This window comes from Aristolochia californica, unplaced genomic scaffold (genome assembly GCF_029961685.1).
Source record: "Aristolochia californica isolate CCGP_79_NKW_82.1479 unplaced genomic scaffold, dmAriCali1.0.hap1 SCAF_11, whole genome shotgun sequence".
NCBI lineage: Eukaryota > Viridiplantae > Streptophyta > Magnoliopsida > Piperales > Aristolochiaceae > Aristolochia > Aristolochia californica.
This window is the reverse complement of record NW_027181782.1, coordinates 7,232,871-7,255,765: the sequence shown is the minus strand read 5'-3', so window position 1 is coordinate 7,255,765 and position 22,895 is coordinate 7,232,871. Positions and strand designations below refer to the sequence as shown.

Genomic DNA, 22,895 nt, shown 5'->3' with positions numbered 1-22,895 from the left:
GGAGTCAACCCACAGTCAATGGTAGTTTTATGAACTTATGTCCTTTTTTTGTCTTTTACCATATAATGTTCCTCATCAACTAGGCAAATAATGGGAGGGAGCAAGATGGAGGCTTTTTATTTTGGAGTTATAAAGACTAACTTGTCCATAGAAAGAAGGGGCTAGACTTTAATATATAAGTTGGGTTTTCATTTTTTTGGAAGTTCTTAAGTGAAAGGTTAATGCTTAAAAGCATGACTATGACTTATGCCTTGTAGAACCCATTTTGTATCCTATGATTTGCTAGTGGCATTTTGAATGATAAACTTAAGTTAGAGCGAACCTTTTATGTAATCATAGATTCTACATGAAGAGATTATAGATGAACAAAATTCACATGCATAGCGAAATTTAGTGAAGATTGAGGTCTTTGTTTCCTTACTTGTAGCCACAACAACTAAAGTATACCTTTATTCCAAAATGTCTTCAACTTTAGGAAAAACATACTCGTATGGGGGGTATGGCTTTCATAATCGATCATTCAAAAAACAAGGACTCTGTAATTGAGAAACACTTTAGTTAGTTCCTCCCATAAAAGAAGTAATAACTAGAAATATTTATCACACTCCACTTACGTGAATTGTGGATCAATGATAAGGATCAATTTAGTTAGAGTTTGAAATAATAATAATAGTTATAATAAAATAATAATAAAAATCTAACATTCTCCCATTTGTCTAAATAGTTGCAACATCATGTGCAACAATATCCACAATTCACTAATACTCTATGCTTAAAGCAAAAGATAAATTTAAAAATCATGGAGGTAGTCCTCTGATTAACTAAGTATTACCTTCCATGCATTACCATGCAATTTTCATCTCAAAAGCCATATCTACTTTATGAATAAGCCTTAAATGTTTATTTTGAGTCCTATTAAACACAATAATATTTGTCATTCTCAATCATGCATGTGTATAAACCAAAAGAGAAGACAAATCATAAATAAAAATTTTATTTTAAAAGTTTTACAAAATACAACACCAAAAATCAAAAGGAAAGTGACCAATTTGAACAAAGTCCCTTTTTGGTTACATGAAAAAATTGGTTGGCAATGCTTTTAATTTGTAAATGGATTTGCCACTATTTGTTCAGTACGAATGTCTTCAATGAGTACTTCATTGGATCTAAGATGTACCTGGATTGTTAAGTACTTAAATATCGATGTGTTTACTTCAAGTTCCATTTTTATTTTCTTAGCGAAGAAAACAATAGCTGAATTGTTATAGTAAATCCTCAACAGTTTGAAGATTAAATCAATAACTTGAAGCTTCTAAGAGAAATTCTCAACAAATACCCTGCAATGTTGTCCCAGAACAAGCAATAAATAGTACTTCCATGGTAGAAATATCAATTAGGGATTGCTTTGCATTTTTCCAAGATACAACTCCTCTAGCTAATAGGAAGATGTATCCGAATTAAATTGACTTGTGTGAGTCAACACAACCAACAAAGTCTGAGTCTAAGTACCCAACAATCTCTGAATTGTCTGATCGTCTAGATGTATGCATAAAATTCTTGGTTCTTCGATGATATTGCATGACCTTTTTCCAGCCTCCAGTTATCCATATTCGAGTTACTTTGGGTTGAATTATAGGGTTTAATTCATAGATAACTTGGCTTGAGAAAAAGAAGAAAAAAGAAGGAAGGAAGAAGAGAAGAAGAGAAGAAGAGAAGGAGAGAGCAAGGGCACTAGTTGAGGAGAGATGCTTAGGGTAAGGAGAGAGATTTTTAATGAGCTTCTCCCTCTCTCTTTCTTATTTATATGGGTGGGGCATGAATGCCCTAATACATAATGGTAAAAAAGAACACTTACACTAACAACTAATTACAACTTATACCACTCACTCTCATAGTTACATAGAATACCACTCAAACTTCTTCAACACTTTGATATCTGCCCAATATTCCTACTACCAATGCAATGTCTGGTTTTGTATAGGAATATAATACATAAGGTTTTGAACTATTGAAGCATAAAGAATTTCATTTATTCCATTCAAAGTCATTATGAGGGTATTGGTTCAAACTGAATCAGACTCCTTTCATTTTGGGTAATACATTTGCTAAACAATTCAACATCCTAAATCTCTCAAATACCTTATTGATTTAGGCTTCATGAGAAAATCCCAAGATACCTTGTGATTTCTCTTTATGAATCTTAGTGCCAATGACATGGAAGTCTCACTCATATCTTTTATATCAAAGTTTTGAGAGAGAAATTTTTTTACCTCATGCAATACACCCATATCATTGGTTGCAAGCAAAATATAATTGACAGACAAGGCCAAAAAATATGATTTTATTCCCACTAACCTTATGGTATGTGCATTGATCCATATTGTTCTCAACAAACCAAATGAAGAGATATCATTTTGAAATTTCACTACCATTAACGAGAGATTCATTTTAACCCATATGTGGATCTCTTTAGCTTGCAAACTAAATAACCATCATCACTTGAGGTAAACCCTTTAGGTTGTTTCATATAAAGATCTCCCTCTAAGTCTCCATTGAGGAAGGTCATTTTTCACATCCATCTAATGTAAATAAAAATAAAAATTGACAACTAATGGCACGATGACAAGCAAGAAATGTTTTCTTAAAATTAAAGAGAATGTCTATCTGTAGTCAATTCCTTCCTTTTGTGTGAATCCTTTGGCGATTAGTCTAGTTGCATATCGTGCAATGTAGCCTAATGAGTCCTTCTTGGTCTTGAAGATCCATTTATTGTCAGTGACCTTCAACCCATTAGGCAACTCAAGAAGATGTTAGAGTCAATTGTTCACCATAAAGTTGAATGTACACCACATAGTCTCTAGAAATGATTGATTTCTTATTCTAGTAAAACCTTCTTAATATTGTATCATCAACCTCTTGTGAAGGCTGGTGTATAATCGAAGCTGCTTCTTCAAGAGGCTACTGCCCAACAAGATCTCTGTGTAGTTGAGGTTGTTGATCAATAGAATCATTTAGAAAATCCTCATGAATATTTAGAATATCAGAAATTGGTTGTTCAACATTCATCTGTTGGGGCATAATGTTATAGTGAATAACCATTTTGTTACTTTTTGAAGTTGTATAAAAAACATGATATTCTTCAAAAACTATGTTTTGAGCTTAATCACTCCTATTGTTCACACGATGATTCTCAAAACCCATAACATTTTTGGTCTATACAAACCAAGTGGTATGGGAAGGATAATAGAATGTGTATCTGATGGACTTTTTAGTATAGCCAACATAATAGGGACTAATATAGGATCCAACTTCCTTTCTTGTGAATTATAAACCCAAAATTTAATTGGGTAACCTCATATGCGTATATGATTTTATCCTTTCTTGTGAATTATAAACCCAAAATTTAATTGGGTAACCTCATATTCGTATATGATTTAAACTCAGTTTTCAACCTTTATATAACTCGGATGGTGTTTTTGGAGCAGTCTTAGTTGGAGTTTGACTTAAAATATACACATTTTTAATGGCTTCAATCGACAATGAGGATTGAAGTTTGAAACTGTTGATCATACTCCTCATCATATCCAATAACATGTTATTTCTTCTTTCTGTTACACCATGATGATCTAGTGAACCAAGCATATTGTATTGTCCAACAATATCTTGCTCATCAACAAACATTGTTAGAGGACCAAGTCCTTGTTCATTTCCCGTGTACCTACTCTAATATTCTCCACTTTTATCTAATCTCATGATTTTAATCTATTTTCCACATTATTCCTCTACATCTAATTTCAGAAATTTAAAAAGTATCCAATATTTTGTTCATTATGAATCAAGTAGAAACATACATCATGAATATTCATCGATGAAAGAGATGATATATTTTTTATCACTCGAGCTTTTATTAGGAAAAAATATAAGTGTAAATTATTTCTAATATGTCAGAACTCCTCCTAGTACCTTTTTGTTTCTTGTTGGTTTGCTTACCCTTAATGCAGTCCACACATGAATCAAGAATTCCATCATTTACTAATTACTTAATTCTCTCAATGGAGATGTCTCACAATCTCAAATGCCATAATATGGATGATTTGTCACTCATAACACAAGACCTAGTTATAACATTGTCATGCAAAACCATCACATTGTAACAAACTAAATTATTTAAATGAATTTCTAACAAACTAACATCCAGTATATAGCCAACAACAATTGAGATTTCAAATAAATTAAAAAGAAGTACAAAATAACTTGAAAAGCCCAAATGGCACAAACCCTGATAAATAAATTAAATGTCTAGAAAAGATCAGAATATAAAATATTCAATCTAAATCCAAAAAAAAGCCATTACATAGAATGAGTACATGTTCCAATGGCTTCAACATGTGTACGCATTTGTTCACTTTCCATTAGTTCCTTTTTTTTAAGAAGACTTGCATAATATTAGAACATGGATTATAGAATCAAAATCATTCTTTCGTATACTATGACATACTTCAACCATAATAGATTTAAAACCCACTAAAGACATGAGAGTATCTTTCTTCTCAAGCCAAATCTTCATATTGGGACAATCTTTGTTGACGTGTTCCTTCTTTTTATAGGAGAAACAATAGGCAACCTTCTTATTATCATAATCGAAAAGAGCTACTTTTTTTCTCTTTCTCTTAATGGCTTGCTTTTTCTTCTTTCCATGTGTCACAAAATGTGCACTTTCTCCTTGTTCCATAATTAATGTGTGTTTTTCTTAAACACACTTGCAAGAAGTTCATCGGTTGGCATTTTTTCTGTGTTATACAAAAATTTTGGAAGGCCCCTACTGGGATTGGAGAGAATTTAGAATAAGGTGCATCAAGAAAGACTCAAATATTTTAATTTCGAGGGACTTGAGCTAAGCAACTATGTCCCTCATTTGTGTGATACACTTGCACACTCCTCTAGTTTTGGTGAGTTTCATGGATGGTAATTGCCCCATTAGACTAGTTGTTTCTATTTCAGCACTTGATTTTTCCTTTTTAACTTGGTATTTAAGGACAAGGGGATATTATTCATTATGTAATGATCAGATTGATATATAAATAAAATAAAAAGAGGGGTGCTTAGTTAATTTGAAAGCACTCCTCAATGTGCCCTAGCTTTCTCTCACACTCGTCCTCTCATCTTCCATCTTCTTCCTTCTTCCTTCTCTTCTACATCTTGTTTTAAAGACTTTTAAACACTTTTAGATGTGAAACCATAAAAGATAAAAAAAACACGCAAAGTCTCAATTTGAAGCTGAAGGAAATCTAAACCAAAGCCATGCAAGTTGCTACCATAAAGCTCCCCACTTTGGTCAGATAAATTCCAATTTAAATGAAAATTTTTTATTTTATTTTCCTTGGGCATTAAAATCAGATTTGAAGTGCCTTTAAAATTCCTTTTTGCTGGTCTTACAAATTTCCCATGTACGTGCATGAGTTTAGCTATCAAAACTCAATTTTTTCGTTCTCTAAGTTGGCTTGATTAAATCAACTTTTTTTATTTGCATGGCAGAATAATTTTGGAACCCCCTTTGGTTTGGCATCATTGATCTCTTATTTTGTTGAAAGTCATCTTATTTTTTGTGGCTTGAAATCATAAATTAGGGTTTGATAAAATTTCAGCCATAAGAAACTTCTATTTCTTGCATTTAGAGTAGAGTTTTTTCAAACCCTCTTCTATAAGTAAATATTGTTTTTCCATTTTTTGTCATCTAACCCATGTCCTCCAAGGTCTCAAAAGAGTGGTTTGTTTTAATTCTGGCATAAAAATCCTTGAAACCCAGCTCCTCACGTCCCACATGCAATAGTAGAAATTTGAAGCACACCAGACTAAGTACCAATCATCTTTTTACTTAGTATAATTTTTAAAATTCTTATTTAACCTACTTTGTCCATCTATGATCAAGGCACTTGCCAAAACATGGCTTAAAATCCAAACAAGCCCATGAGTTCTCTTGGTAAACTAGGGAAACATGAGTTTTTGAAGATTACAACAGCTTCTTTCAAAGGTGTTTCCAATTATACTACATGCACCCAATCTATTATGAAATTTTTTATTACTCGAGATATTAATGGTCATCTCACCAAGCCCCCCTTATTGATGAAGATGATCCTTCTTGTCAAGAGTGGTTATGGGAAGACAACCAAGTTAGTAACTGACTAACCAACAACATGAAAGAGTTAGTTGAAAACAATTTTATTCACGTAAACACAACAATTGAATTTAGGACCCCTTTACTGATATCTCGACCAAAGTGAGAGAGAGAAAAAAAAAAGGAAAGGAAGAGAGAGCTCTCGAGTAGAGAAGGGAGAAGAGAAAGAAAAGAAGAAAGAGTTTAGACATGAGAAGAACTCTTCACGAGAGAGAAGTGGAGAACTACTTCACTTTGATGATTTATTTCTGAGTAAAAACACCTCTATCTATAGTAGAGGAAAGTAGTAGAGTCCAAGTACAATTAAACTACCGTCTCCTAATTACATTCAAACTATAACTCTTAAAGATAAGTCTATCATAATAAAATAACTCAACATAGTTAGAAGACTAACATAACTCAAACTAAACCTCTTCTATGAGGACGTAATCATAGGAGAAAGATGCCAGCTCGTGGTCATCTTTGCGGGTCCCACTTGATCTTCCAGCTCATGTGATAAGGATACCAACTCATGGTATCTTTGTGCCGCCCACTTGATCTTCAAATCTTTCAACTCATTCTAGCTCGTGCTTCTTATCTTCCAACTCATGCCAGCTCATGTGATCCTCTTGGCATCTCACGTCCTCATGGTGGGTCCCATCAGCTCATGAAACCATGGTGGGTCCCACATTGTAACACTCCCCCTCAAGCTAAGTGTGACAAAACATTGTAAAAGCCCAACTTGCTGTAGATGGTGGACAAGAACTTATGAATTACTGGTTTGGTGAGAATATCTGCAACTTGCTTCTATGAAGATATATGTTTGAGAGATAATATGCCGGTATAAAAATTTTCTCGTATGAAGTGGTAGTCTACTTCAATGTGCTTTGTTCTCTCATGGAAGACCAGATTTGATGTGATATGTATTGCTGCCTGATTATTGCAATATAGATCCATAGAAGCTTCTTTATAAAATTCTAGTTCAGTGAGAAGGGATCTGATCCATAGAAGCTCACTAACTGTGTGTGCCATGGCTCTGTACTCTGCTTCTACATTAGACCGTGCAACTACATTCTGTTTCTTGCTTCTCCATGTAACCAAGTTCCCTTCAATCATTGTACAATATCCTGAAGTAGATTTTCTATCATTTGGGGATCTGACCCAGTCTGCATCTGAGAATCCTTCTATGTTGGAGTGACCATGGTTCTTATAGAGAAACCCTCTTCTTGGAGCTCCTTTCAAATATCACAATATTCTTTCTAGGGCTTGCCAGTGACTGAGTTGTGGTTTGTCCATGTATTGACTTACCAAACTTACAATATATGATATACCTGGTCTTGTTACACAGAGATAAATAAGTTTTCCCACAAGTCTTTGATATTTTCCAATATCCACATCTTCTCCAGTACCTGTACATAATTTTTTATTTGAGTCCATAGGGGTTTCTACTGGTCTACACCCCATCAATCCTGTCTCCTCCAGTCGATCAAGGACATACTTCCTTTGAGATAGTACAATCCCATGTCTGGACTATAGTACTTCAATACCTAGGAAATATTTAAGTAGTTCAAGATCTTTTGTATTGAATTCTGCACATATTTTTTTCTTGGTTTCCTATATGCCCTCGGGATCACTACAGGTTAAAATAATATCATCAACATATATTACCAAAATTACCTTGCCTTTAGGTGTGTTTTTAATTAATACAGAGTGATCTACCAAACATCTGTGAAATCCAGCCCATATGAGGTCTTGACTAAAATTTTCAAACCATACTCGAGGAGACTATTTCAGACCATAAAGGGATTTATTCAATCGATATACCCACTCTCCCTCGACCACATAACCAGGTGGTTGATGTATATAAATTTCTTCCTTGATATCACCATTAAGAAAAACATTTTTCACATCAAGTTGATATATCTACCAAGAAGAATTAGCTACCAGAGATAATAAAATACGTACCGAGTTCATATTGGCCACCGGAGAGAATGTTTCCTCATAATCAATTCTATAACTATTATGGACTCCATAGCATCAAGAGTCTCTTCCAGGCATAGGACTTAATTTTTGTTAGATTTAGGTTAAGTCATGAGGGGTATTGTTGTAATTAATTGTGGGGAACCCTTGTAATCTGGGCGTGAGGTGTTATTGGCCAGCATCCCTTAGTGAAGGGTAATTTTGTAATCTGGCATAAGTGTGGCCTAAGTTAGAATACAGTAGCCAAAATAGATTAACGCTCTCACTGAGCTCCACTTACCTCACACACTCATCACTCCACCTACCTCTGAACTCTTCAACAAATCAGTGAGGCCAAGGAGGCTTCTTCACGTCATTCTCCATCTTAAAAATTGGAACCTCAAGGGGAACGCCGAGTGACAAGATCCATGGCAAGGGAACCTAACATCGTGGTATCAGACCGGACCACTATTGGTGATTCCTCTTCCTCTGATGACATCCAAAATTTGTTGGAGGCACAACGTGTAAGCACACAGGTCCAGCTTGACTCATTCCAACAACAACTTCCATCTCTCCAAGACTCTGCCCAGCAACAATAACAACAATACACTCTCTCTATCTAGCAACTGATGGCCCAGATGGATGAAGTTTACCCATGCCCTCCCACCTAGCAAGGAATCTCTTCCTCTCCCCTTGCCCAACCACACTTCCATTTCTCTCCCCCCCCCCCCCCCCCCCCCCCCCCACACACACACACACACCCTACAACCATGGGCGCCCAAGGACCAACCCCTTCCTCGGTGCCAAGGTACACCAAATTGGACTTTCCAAAGTTTGATAGATCTTTGGACCCTCTCATTTGGTTGCATAAGTGCGACCAATTCTTTTGGCACCAACGAACTCCGCCCGAGGACAGAGTTCCACTTGTTGCCTACCACATGTTTGACAAATCACTCTTGTGGTATCATCGGTTCCGATATGAGAATCCTCTGTATGATTGAGAGATTTTCAGAGCCTCTTGCATGTCACGGTTCTGACCCCCGGCCTGCTACTGCCCTCTTGGCGACTTAATCAACCTCAAACAATCTGGCTCGCTAGCACAGTACCAGAAATCCCTCCAAGAAAAGTTGGCACGTGCCACTTACTTGGTGCTTCCCAACCAGTATGTCCCCTTGTTCATAGCAGGCCTGGTTGAGGCACTCTGCATTGAGGTTGCATTACTGGTCCCAACCACTCTCGACCATGCCATGAATTTGGCCTGATCATTGGATGCCAAACATCGCACCTTGAGAGACTCCCTTGGCAGAAGACCTCCTTGGCCAGGACGTCCCACTCCAGCACCTCCCCCTGGTCCCCCCAACTTCCTGCGCCCAAACCCCAATACCACTCCTCCTTTACAGCCCCCAACCACCACCCCACCTCCCCAATTCATCAAACGCCTCTCTAAAGCCGACCAGGAACAACGGCGCGCTTAAGGCCTCTATTTCAATTGTGATGAAAAATATCATCTCGGCCATCAATGCCAAAGGCTATTTTATCTTGACGGGGGCGATCCGGCAGAGGGTGACCTTTCTGACATCGAAGACGAGCCAGTAGTGGAGTAACCTGCCATTTTCCTCCACGCCATGATCGACCTGCATAGCACCAGCACCATGCAGGTCCATGCCGTCATCCACAATCTCATGCTCGTTGCCTTGATTGATTCGCGCAGCACCCATAACTTTCTCAACCAGACCGCCACATTGCAGCTGGGCTTACCCATGCAACACAACTTTGGGGTCTCGGTTTCAGTGGCCAATGGGGCGAAGCTTTCCAGTCTTGGAGTATGTTCATCAGTCCAGTTTGATATTGAAGGCCATCCATTCGAGGCCGATTTCGTCATCATTCCTTTCACTGGGTTTGACTTAGTTTTGGGTATCAAGTGGATTCAAAAGCTGGGTCCTATCCTTTGGGATTTCACATCCCTCACCATGACCTTCACATCCGGCCAACAAGACCTCACTCTTCATGGCACTCATGCCCCCGCTTGCTGCACACTCCAGAATTTACTGGTCACCACCTCGGACAACAGCAACTTGCAGTCTCTCATCTCTGAATTTGGGGACTTGTTTAGAGAGCCTCAATCGCTTCCTCCCATCCGGACCTATGACCATCTCATCTGGCTGAAATTGGGCTCAAAGCCAGTCATTGTCCGGCCCTACCATTACCCACACGTCCAGAAGGATGAAATCGAGAAGCAATACTAGTATATGCTTGAACAAGGCCTGATTCAATCCAGCAGGTCCCCTTTTGCTTCTCCGGTGCTAATAGTGCACAAGAAAGATCAGACTTGGCGCTTCTGTGTCGACTACAGAGAGCTGAACGCGCACACTGTCAAGGACAAATTTTCGATACCCGTGGTAGATGAGCTCTTGGATGAACTCCATGGTGCCAACTTCTTTACAAAGTTGCATTTACATTCCGGGTACCATCAGATCCGAGTCTACCCACCCGACGTGGGGAAGACGGCCTTCCGTACTCACCATGGCCACTTCGAGTTTCTAGTCATGCCATTTGGGCTCTCCAACGCCCTCTCCACCTTCCAGGCCCTCATGAATGAAGTATTTCGGCCCCTTTTATGGAAATATGTCCTTGTTTTCTTTGATGATATTTTGATCTACAACCACCTTCAGCACTTGTGTACAATGTTTCAACTCTTACATGCACGCCAACTATTCCTCAAGCACTCCAAATGATCGTTTGGTGCTTCAGAGGTAGCTTATTTGGGCCATGTCATTTCTGCCACCAGCATCCAGGTGGATAGTTCCAAGATCCAAGCCATTGTGGACTGGCCTACTCCACATTCAGCAACAACGTTAAAAGGCTTCTTGGGCTTATCGGGGTACTACCGCAAGTTCATCCAGAACTATGGCAAGCTTGCTGCACCACTGACCAGCTTAATGAAACGTCATGCATTCTCATGGTCTGAGGCAGCAACCTCCTCCTTTGATCAACTCAAGCTGGCGTTAGCATCCGCTCCCGTGCTTCAACTTCGGAACTTTGAGGATCTCTTTGTTATTGAATGTGAAGCATTCAGGGGTGGCATCGGGGCCGTTCTACAATAGTAGGGGCATCCCATTGCGTATTTCAGCAGACACTTACCCATTCATCATCACAAACTCGCGGTCTATGAGTGTGAACTTATTGGCTTAGCCAAAGCCATTCAGCACTGGAGGCCATATCTCTGGGGTCGCCCCTTCCTCATCCGTACCGACCACTGCAGCCTGAAGTACCTTCTGGAGCAGCGTCTTACCACGTGCCCCCAACAACACTGGCTCAGTAAATTGATAGGCTTCAACTTTCGGGTGGAGTTCAAACCCGGCCACCTCAAAAAAGGAGTCGATGCATTGTCCCGCCGCGAGGAGCTAGGACCCCAACTCTTGGCCATCAGTCAACCTCAGTTCTTATTGCTCGATAATATCCGAGATGAGATTCAGTAGACCCCGGACCTCCTCGCCCTCTTCCAGCGCACTGAATAGCAGCTGGACCATCCAGGACGGCCTCCTCCTGTACAAGCAACGCATCTATCTGGCTGCCACCTCGCCCTTACTATCCACCATTCTGTCCACCTATCACGACGGTACTCATGAAAGTCAGCAATACACTTATTTCCTCTTGAGCCGTGACTTTTACTGGAAGGGTATGAAGAGCATGGTGGCTGACTACGTCTCAGAATGCCAAGTCTGTCAGCGCAACAAAACTGAGACTCTCCAACCAGTGGGTTTACTGTAGCCCCTTCACTTGCCTACACAAGTTTGGGCAGAGATCTCTATGGACTTCATTGAGGGTCTTCCGAAGTCATCCGGTAAGTCTACCATCCTGGTCATGGTGGACCATTTCTCCAAATATGGCCACTTCATTCCTTTATCACATCCATATACAGCAGTGCATTTAGCTTAGATTTTCATGGACAACATTGTGTGCCTTCATGGCTTACAGGAGACCATCACGAGCGATCGCGATGCTGTTTTTACTAGCACCTTCTGGAAGGAGCTTTTTCGACTGCAGGGCACCAAGCTGGCTTTCTCTTCCGCTTACCACCCCTAGACTGATGGGCAAACCGAGGTTGTCAACCACACACTAGAGGTGTATTTGCGCTGCTTTGTGGGCAATAATCCAAAGACGTGGGTCCGCTGGCTAGCGTGGGCCGAATTCTGTTACAACACATCCTACTATTCAACGCTCAGGATGACCCCCTTTCAGGTGGTTTATGGTCGCCTTCCCCCTCGCCTGGTCTCCTACCTTGCTGGCTCTTCACATGTGACTGCCATCGACCAGGCTTTGATGGAACGGGACAGCATGCTGGCACATATCCGCGACAAAGTACTGCGAGCTCAGTCGCGCATGAAGAACTCTTATGATAGAACCCACCGCGACCAGTCTTATGCACCAGCCATTATGTGTGGCTCCGTCTGCACAAGTACCGCCAGCTGTCTCTCATTGCAGCCAAGCATAACAAGATCTCCCCCAAGTACTTTGGGCCCTTTCAGATCTTGGAGAGCATCGACAGCGTCACCTACCGTCTCCAGTTGTTGGTCGATGCCCATATTCATGTTGTCTTCCATGTGTCTCTGTTGAAGCCCTTCAAGGGTGATTCGCCACTGTTTCACACCTCGTTCCCTCCACTTCGTGATGGCCGCATCCTTCCCACTCCAACCCACTTCTACCAGGCTCATAGAGTTGATGATCGTTGGGAACTGCTCGTCCATTGGGCGGAGACGGATCCGGTGGACGCCTCTTGGCAGCCGTTGGATGTATTTAGAGAACTCTTACCAGCCTTTAAGCTTGAGGACAAACTCTTTCTCCAGGTGGGGAGTGATGTTATGGACTCCATAACATCAAGAGTCTCTGCCAGGCATAGGACTTAATTGTTGTTAGATTCAGGTTAAATCATGAGAGGTATTGTTGTAATTAATCATGGGGAACCCATGTAATCTGGGCGTGAAGTGTTATTGGCCAGCATCCCTTAATGAAGGGTAATTTTGTAATCTGGCATAAGTGTGGCCTAAGTTAGAATACAGTAGCCAAGATAGATTAACGCTCTCATTGAGCTCCTCTTCCCTCACGCACTCATCACTCCACCTACCTCTGAGCTCTTCAACAAATCAGTGACGCCAAGGAGGCTTCTTCACGTCATTCTCCATCTTAAAAACTGGAACCTCAAGGGGAACACCAAGTGACAAGATCCATGGCAAGGGAACCTAACAATAACACTGTGTTTAGACTTTAGCAATGAGGCAAGCAACAGACCCATCCGGATTGTGTTTCACTGTAAAAACCCACTTGCAACTGACCGGTTTCTTATCTGATGGAAGAGGAACTAGAGCCCATGTTTGATTTTCATACAGTGCTTGTATTTCTTCATCCATTGTTGCCTTCTACCTTGGATTTTTTAGAGCCTCCTGACAGGATTGTGGGACTGATATGGAGGAGATAGATGAAATAAATTGACAATATAAAGGGGATAAACGATTATGAGACACAAAATTGGATATGGGGTGAGAAGTAGAGGGCCTAGTGCAAGTTTTGGATTCTTTTCTCAAGGCAATGGGACGAGTATCATATTGTGGGCCAAAAACAACAAGAGAAGATGAACTTACCTTGGTGGGATCCGTAAAATCAGCAGGTGTGGTGTCAGCCAGTGTGTCTAAGGGATGATCAGTTTCCATAGCACGGGGCACAACCGGACGAGGAGAATTTGGCATTGAAGATAGACCTAGAGGAGCATTGTCAGAATAATATGAAGAGTCTTAAAAAAAAGTGACATCCTTGGACACAAGTAAATGGTGGTTGAGTGGGATTGTAGCAAACATAGCCCTTTTGTGTGCAAGAGTATCCTAAAAAGATACACTTGATAGATTTGGGATCAAGTTTACTGTGTTGTGGGGAGGTCATATGAACAAAACATTGATAGCCGAAGAATTTAAAGGGAAGTGAAAGAGGATCATCATGTGGCAACAATAACGAGCATAGGGATTTATTAGCTAGAACGGAAGAGGGTAGCCTATTTATAAGAAAACATGTAGTAAGAATGACATGCGGCCAATAAAAGTATGGAACTTCATGGTTTATAGTACACTGCAAGCTACCTCAAGAAGATGATGGTTCTTTTGTTCAGATATACCATTTTGTTGAGGGGTGTAGGCACACAATGTTTGATGGATAATGTCATTCTCTTGACAAAAGGAGTCAAGGTCTCTGGGAGTATATTCTTTGGCATTATCAGACAGAAGTACTTTTATTTTCTCACCAAACTGAGTGAGTACCATAGAATGAAAGGATTTAAATATGGATGGTATTTTAGAACGTTCTTTAAAGAGAAATAACCAAGTGGTACGAGTAAAATCATCAATAAATGTAATAAAGTACTTGACTCGAGAAATATTTGAGACACTCAAAGGTCCCCATACAATGAAAAAGGAGTAATACTTTTAAGTTTTGGACGAGGTGAGTATGTAGTCCTCTGGTGTTTTCTCAGTTGACAGACTTCACAATTTAACTCTGACCTTTCTTTAAGAGTAGGAAAAAGACATTGAAGAGATTGTGCGGATAGATGTCCCAACTGGTTGTGCCATAGACTTGTCTCAGTTTCATTGGTTGAGACAATATTTATTTTAGGCACGTCCAAGTAGTAGAGTCCCCCTTGTTCATGGCCTCCACCAATCACCTGCTTCGTTATAAGATCCTGAAACACACAAGAGGTGGGTGAGAAGGTGATGGAGCAATTAAAATATTTTGTGAGTTGACTAACAAATAAAAGATTCAAGGGAAAAGTAGGAACAAAAAGAATCTCTGTGAATGGAAGTGATGGTGTAACAGAAGTGGATCCTTTCCCTAGAACTTGAGTTTGAGAACCGTCAGCTATGGTAACAAATTTATGTTAGAGACAAGGAGAAATTGAGTGTAGTAGATTTTTGTTACCTGTTAGATGCTCTGAGGCCCCTGAGTCAATTATCCAAGATGAAGACGAGGCAGATAGCATACCTGAAGAGGTGGTGGCAACAATAGTTGAGGAAGAACTTGGAGCCTAACCCATTAGTATTTTCATTTTCTGGAATAAATCATAGTCATCATTGGTAAGGATTTTCTTTTCTATTGATGTAGTAGTCTGGTCCTCCTTTGTATCACTTACTAAGGTTTGATTAGCCTTCATCCATTCCAGTTTGCCATGAACTATATAACATGTCTCTATAGTGTGGCCATATCTTCCACAATAGGTGAATTCCTTGTAATAGCATGTATCTATAGTGTGGCCATACCTCCCACACTTAGTGCATTCCTTGCCATCTGTTCTAACTGAACCATACCTTCCACCTCTTCCTCACCCTCCTCTATAATTGTGCCTTGGCCTCAGTCGCGTTCGAATGATGTTCCCCTATTCTCGGAGTACATAGGGGATGATACTTCAGTAGTAGAAGAAGAAGCATTTGGAGTACGAAGTACTGTGGCACATACATCATCAAAAGTGGGAATTGCAAAAGCGCTAAGAAGTTGACTTTTAGCAACTTCGAGATACGGTTTAATGTTTGCAATGCATATGGCAATGACTAAGGCTTCTTTCTGTTTGTCTTGGACAGAGACATCTGGCGATGTAGGCTGAGTTATTTTCCATTCTTGAAGAAGGCCTCTAAAGCGAGCCAAATATTCATGGATATTTTCTCCTTGTTTAGTGTTAAGCATTCTTTGGAGAATATCATATGGCCTGTGTAAGTTGTCAGAGCTAGAATACAGCTTAGTGCATGTCTCCCAAATTTGTTTAGCAGTATCAAGATGAATATAATTGTTGGAGATAGGTTCTTCCATGTTGTTGATAAGCCAACTAATAACCAAAGTATCATTTTTAACCACTTGTTATAAAAAAATATCCTCTTCATCAATAGGTGGTCCACGGTTGATCAGATGACCAAGAAGGTCTTTTGTTATAAGAAACTTGCGAAATTCTCCAATCAAATACTAATAAGAAAACCAAGTAGAGTTATTCAACCAACTCGATTAATGGAGAGGCTTAGCATAAAAGCAAACTAATCATATTTCTGAAATTCAATGAATAACCTCTCATAATAGGCTCAATAACAATCTTCTTTATTAGGGAATCTTGTTCCCACATAATTATAACTATTTATGCATAAATTACAACATAAACTGGTCTCAATCAAAAAATTTCCAAACTGATAAAACTGCCTTAGTAACTTCTTCTAATCCGAGATGCATATATTTCCATAATCTCAAAAGATGAAGATAGCCATAAAAACATCTCTAAACCATTTTCTAATATCTGACAACCAAGAGCATGAATCAATAATATAAAAAACAAAGAAACTTTTCTCATGAACTTCAATCTTGCTTCATAAAGAGCATTCTATGAGCAGCTTTGATCATACCTTCTTAGAGCATTCTTTGACGTGGGGACCCCTTTACTGATGCTCTGATACCATGTTCAATTTAGGACCCCTTTACTGATATCTCGAGCAAGATGAGAGAGGGAAAAAGAAAAGGAAAGGGAGAGAGAGCTCTAGGGTAGAGAAGAGAGAAAAAGCAAAAAAAAAAAAGTTTAGGCAAGAGAAGAACTCTTCATGGAGAGCAGTGGAGAACTACTTCACTTTGATAATTTATTTCTGAGTACAAGCACCTCTATTTATAGTAAAGGAAAGTAGTAGAACTACCTTCTCCTAATTACATTCAAACTATAACTCTTAAAGATAAGTCTATTATAATAAAATAACTCCACATAATTAGAAGACTAACATAACTCAAACTAAACCTTTTCTATGAGGAAGTAACCATAGGAGAAAGTTTCTAGTTCATGATCATCTTTGTGGGTCCCACTTGATCTTCCAGCTCATGTGATAAGGATACCAGCTCGTGGTATCTTTGTAGGTCCCACTTGATCTTCAAATCTTCCAACTCATTCAAGCTCATACTTCTTATCTTCCAACTCATGTCAGTCATGTGATAACTGCTCGTGGCATCTCATGTCCTCATGGTGGGTCCCACCAGCTCGTGCAACCCCCACATTGTAACAACAACAAAACTAGTTTGGGACACTTTTTGTAAATTATATTCTGCTCATTATAGCCTTCAAAAGCTCTATAACATATTGAAAGAATGGATACAATACAAAGCAAAGGGATAATCTTCTTGATTATTTTACTCGATTTAGAAGACTACTTCAAGAACGAAAGTTGGTCAGCCCTTTTCTATGGATGTTATTGTTCAGGGAAAGCAAAGGGAGGCCTTATTATCAACCATATAGTAAATCTCAAACCATACGAAATCTCAAATTTATAGCTCCACTACTCATCTATTATTTGATGACATATGTACTGCCATGCTACAAGTTTTAGTCAAGGCACCAGATTCTCAAGCAACACTTATAGATACTTCTGCCATGTTCTCTTACAAGAGAAGTAGTAGTAACACTGGAAGAGGCCAAGGAAGAGGCGTAGACGGCCATGGCCCTGGTAGAGGCTGCAACATAAGTGACTCAACATATTTTAGAGGCAAAACCAGCACTAGTGAATTTACAAAGTCCAAAATATGCACTTACTATTGGCCGAACAATCATGTGGATGAAAGGTGTTGGAAATTCCATGGCAAACTAACTTTATTCAAGACTAATCAAGACAATTTCATCAATGAGTATAAGGCTGTTAGATTCTAGGATTCCATTTATTTACTTTTTGCTTTCCATTTAAGATCAAGAGTAGAAGAAGACAAAGAAGAAGATTGAGAAGAAAGAAAAGACACAGAGAAAGAGAATGAATAGAGAAGAAGAGGGCTGAATAAAAGTGAAATGTTCAGAGGAAAGGAAAAGTCTTTAGGGCATGTTCTCCCTTCTCCTTGAGATGTCTTATTAATAAACATCACTAAAGATCACCCTTTTCCATAGGTAAAGAGAAGGGTACAAATAAAAGCTTGATACGAAACATGGTGCTTTGAAGGGACATGATTGAGGCATATAATTAAAAACGTCTTCCTTATTTTCAACACCCCCCCTCAAACTAGTGCATATAAATCATAGATACCCAGCTTGATACGAAACATGATTCTTTGGAGGTACATGATTGAGGCATATAATTCTAGCTTTTAATTTTCTTGGATGAAATGACTTTCAATCTCGATATATTTTGTTTTTCCATGAAAGCCTAGTAGCTACTCGATTACCATAATGGAGTTTCATTGTGGTGTCTTTATTTGAAGTTCAGAAAGTATGACTTTACCACAATATTTCACTTACTTCATTAGTCATTCCTTTGTATCCTAGGTCACCACATTTTGTTTCTTACTTTTCTATGTTACGAAATTACCTCCAACTAGAGTACAATAACCTAAGGTGGATTTCTTATCATCTAGAGAACCAACCTAGTCAGCATTTGCAAACCCTTTAACATTAACATGGCCATAGCACTTGTCTTGGAGACCTTGTCTAGAAGATTTCCTTATGTACCAAAGTATCCTTTCCAAAGATTTCAAGTGAGAGATTTGTGGTATGTGCATATATTGACTAACAACAATAACATAAAAAGAAATGTTAGGTTTATTTATAGTAAGATAAATTAACTTGCCTGTTTTTAAATTTAGGATCCCATGATTAGAACCTCAAACAAAAGAAAAAAGAAGAAAAAAGAAGAGAAAAAGGGAGAGAGAGAGAGAGAGACTTTAGGCTTAAAGAGAGCTTGGATGAATTAAGAGAAGGGAGGAGAGCATGAATGCTCTACCCCAAGCCAAGGGCCTTTATTTATAGTTTTTTAGAGGATGTTACAATGTCTATAATTCTTTTAGGGCTACAAGGTTTACATAAGAAAAAACATAAGTAGACATGTTCCTCCTTGACTAATTACATCCTTGTGCCATCTTTATGAGAAGTCTTCTTATTTACCATGATGCCACCTCTCATGGACATGTGGGCCTTCTCCTTGGATGTGTGGGCCTTCCTTGGTCATGTGGGATTGAGCTCATCTTTCAACACTCCCCCTCGAGATGGGGGTGAGAGAACATCATAAATGTGTTGCTGCAAATGGTGAATATGATATTTTCGTATAAAATGGCAATCCACCTCAATCATATCTTCCAACACTCCCCCTCAAGCTAGTATACTTTTTGTCTTTTCAAGAGACCCAGCTGGCACAAAATAATGGCAAGAGAAAAAAAAATCACTCCTAGTTGTATGACCAAGCTCCATACTCCAGTCAAATGGTCATAGTCAAAAATACTCTCTGCTCAATTTCAAAGGAGGAAATGTAGCCCAACTGTGGGGCACAGAGTCTAACCACTTTCTCAAGGTAGCTAAAAAAATACCTCTTGGGTGAATTAAAGACTTGACTCACGCTAAATGTTGGGCTCACTCCTATCATCTATAGGTAGTGGTATGTAGGCATTGCTCAAAAGTATAGTAATAAGCTCCTCCATCACGGTATCCCAACACTGGGCATCGACTCTCAAATGGTAGGAGTAGACAAACTGCCAAATAAGGGAGGTAATGTATATAAAAGAAGATAAGATGTGGGGGCTACCATGTGCTTTCTTTTCTTCATCAGAATAACCAATGCTTATATTACTCTACAACCAAGGAGTACTTATTCAATAATAATATCTTAGTCAAAGAGACACAATAAAAGCATCGGATATGGGCCAATCCCCAAATAACACATACCAAATTATGAAAGTCCTTAATAAGGACACATGAAATAATCCGCAGTGAGTTGATCCTTAAATAAGGAGAACGTGCATTGTTGGAAGATGGGCCCAAGCCCACACGACTAAGGAAGGCCCACACATCCAAGAGATGTGGAAGATGGGCTCAAGGCCCACATGACCATACAATGATAGAAGGATGGTAAATAAAGAGTTATCTCATAGAAGTAGCATTGAAGTAATATTATAATTTTATCAATCTATAAATTGAGCTTCATGGGAGGGTTAGGACACAAGTCCATATTCTCTTTCTTCCTCCTTTTTTCTCCCAATATGTCGTCTCTCCTTCTTCTCCATGAGCTAAATCCATGGAGTCCTGAAAATCAACATGGTATCAAAGCAATGATCTTCAGGACTCGTAGCTATGGTTTTTTAGAATTCCTAAATTTTTCCTAATTTTCTTCATCGCCTTCTATTTCATATAGTTTAGTTTAACCCTTCATTCTGAGTTTCCCCATTGTCAATTTTTTCTGTGACGGTGGGTAAGGGTGAAGGTTCGACAATTGGAATCAATCTCGGTACTACATACTCGTGCATAGTGTGTATGGTAGTATGACCATGTTAAGGTCATTGCTAATGATCACAACAACCGGGAAACACCTTCTTATGTTACTTTCACTAATACCGAGCCTTTGATCGGAGACTTGCCAAGAATCAGCACAACAACTCTAACTTCATAAAAAAAAGTCATATTCTGAAAATTGAGGAAAGAGAAAGGAAACCTTCGAGACTTGAGGGTCAAGCAAAACCAGCTCTAATGCCCATCGACGTTGTTCTCCTTCATCAAAGGACTTACCTCTGGCATTTCCAAGCAAAGTCAGAGTCTGACTCTGCCACTCACCTCCGGAGCCTGGAATTCCAGTGGTTATTGATGGCATTATTTTTTCTTCCAACGAGAAACTTGGCGATGACCGCCTACTTGTTACCATAAGTGGAGTGTGCTGATATGATGATCTCATCTTCTTTCATGGAGAAGGGGAGGGGCTGCATGGAGGGGCTCAACTGGTTATACCACCACAACTGGTAAGACTTGCCCGACCTCCCTGGCACACCCGCGCTTATCATCGACAAGTTTTGTGGCCCATGCTGCTTCACCAGCCTCATCAATAGTTTGTCCTCCTCAAGACTCCACATGTTCATCTTAAGATTGGGAAGTTGCAAATCCATATAGATATTGATTAGCCTAAATCATGGAAACACAACAGAAGATTATTTACATAAATTTGATCTTGATTCCTATCTTCTGCTTGGCTTAATTGGATAGTTGTCGTATAATCTCTCTACTTAATTCTGGAATGAAGTTATTGGAAGTTTTTCTATCTACATGAAGATTTCATATCCAGATCTTGCAAAATACCGGATTTACTCCACTGTTCTTGTTCTCGCTTTGTCGCTGCTGGTAATCTTCGAAAATATTACGATGGTCAATCCGGAAACTGCCCCTTGACAGCATATCTTCGTTGGCAACATCTTCGTTGCTGGTCATTAATAGTACTCGGCAGCATATCTTGGAAAATTGCCTTCAGTTGCTCATGATTTTTTGAGCCATTTCTTGACGACTCTGTTGTTCTGCATTGTTTGGGGAAGAAGACATTGTTTCTGTATTTAATCTGCCAAGTTAGGTACATTGATTTAATTTGTCGAGCGACCCGTACCAACAACCCAATGAGCCGAGCGATCTGATAGTCAACTCGGACCGAGCCACACTAGCCTGACCGAGTCAACTCGGTCTGGGTCAGCCTGACTCAGCTATATTGGTATGATACCTAACTTGGCTCGACTCGGTCTCTTGTCTTCGATTGGATTATCTTGGATTATAGGTTCCTTATTACTCAGTTCTAACATATTATTTGGTGCAGCTTCCTTATTTAGTGATGGATTATCTGTAGATTATTTTAAGTGTCGTTTTTAAGGATTTTCATTATTTGGTACGTGTTATTTGGGCCCTGGCCCATTTCAGCTGCTATTGTGTCTCTCTAATTAAGACATTATTATTGAAGGACTTCTCAATTGTTGATTGTTGTCAGTATTTATTATTCTAATGAAGAAGAAAGCATATTATGGCACCAAAATATTATCTTCCGGGTGATTACCCGTTACCCCCCTTAATTGGTATTTATTACTCCTACCATTTGAGATTCGGTGTCATGTGGAGGGACATGGTGATGAAGGAATTTTATTACACTTCTAAGCAATGTTTATAGACCCACTACGTACAAAAGATAGGAGTGTGCCCAACATCCAACATGAAGTATTTGACTGAAGTATGGAGCGATGTCTTACTGCTAGGAGTGATTTTACTCTCACTTTTATTATGCCAGTTGGGCCTCTTGGAAGAGACCACCAACTTAAAGGGGAGTGTTGGAAGATGTGGTGGACTGCCATTTTATACGAGAAGATCCTATACACCATTTGCAGCAAGCTGGGTGTTCATGATGTTCTCTCACCCCCAACTTGAAGGGGAGTGTTGGAAGATGGGTCCAAGCCCACATAACCAAGGAAGGTCCACACATCCAAGTGTGTTAGTAGATCGGCTCAAGCCCATAAGACCAAGGAAGGTCCCCATATCCAAGAGATGTGGAAGATGGGCTCAAGGCCCATATACCCATACAATGACGGTTGGATGGTAAATAAAGAGTCATCTCATAGAGATAATATTGATGTAATTAGTTTAACTTCCTAGTATTATTTTAATGTTGTAGTTTTATCTATCTATAAATTGATCTTCAGGGGGAGGATTAGGACACAAGTCCGTAATCTCTTCTTCTTCTTGTTTTATCCCAATGGGTGTCTCTGTCTTTTTTCTCCATGAGCTAAATCCATGGAGTCCTGAAAATTAACATACACCAAATAATAAGCTGGAACCGAGTAATAAATTGCAAGCCTTGGTAAACTTCAAGACGAGAGTTACTGATCCTCTTAGGAGTGGCAAGGGCTAATAATCAACTCAAGAAAGAATAGATTAACTATAAGCTCACCAAATATATTTTTAATCACCTTATCACTAAACTTAGCCCGAGATGTGCTTCCTTGGTAAATTGAGCTAGCG

General features: G+C 39.3%; 1 protein-coding gene across 1 annotated transcript; it reads left to right on the top strand.

Annotated features, from left to right (window-relative positions):
* The first annotated feature begins 9,738 nt into the window (after positions 1-9,738).
* Positions 9,739-10,359, top strand: LOC137943550 (uncharacterized). Its single transcript, XM_068789038.1, has one exon. It carries the CDS (start codon positions 9,739-9,741, stop codon positions 10,357-10,359), a length of 621 nt encoding a protein of 206 aa, XP_068645139.1.
* Positions 10,360-22,895: the final 12,536 nt, after the last annotated feature.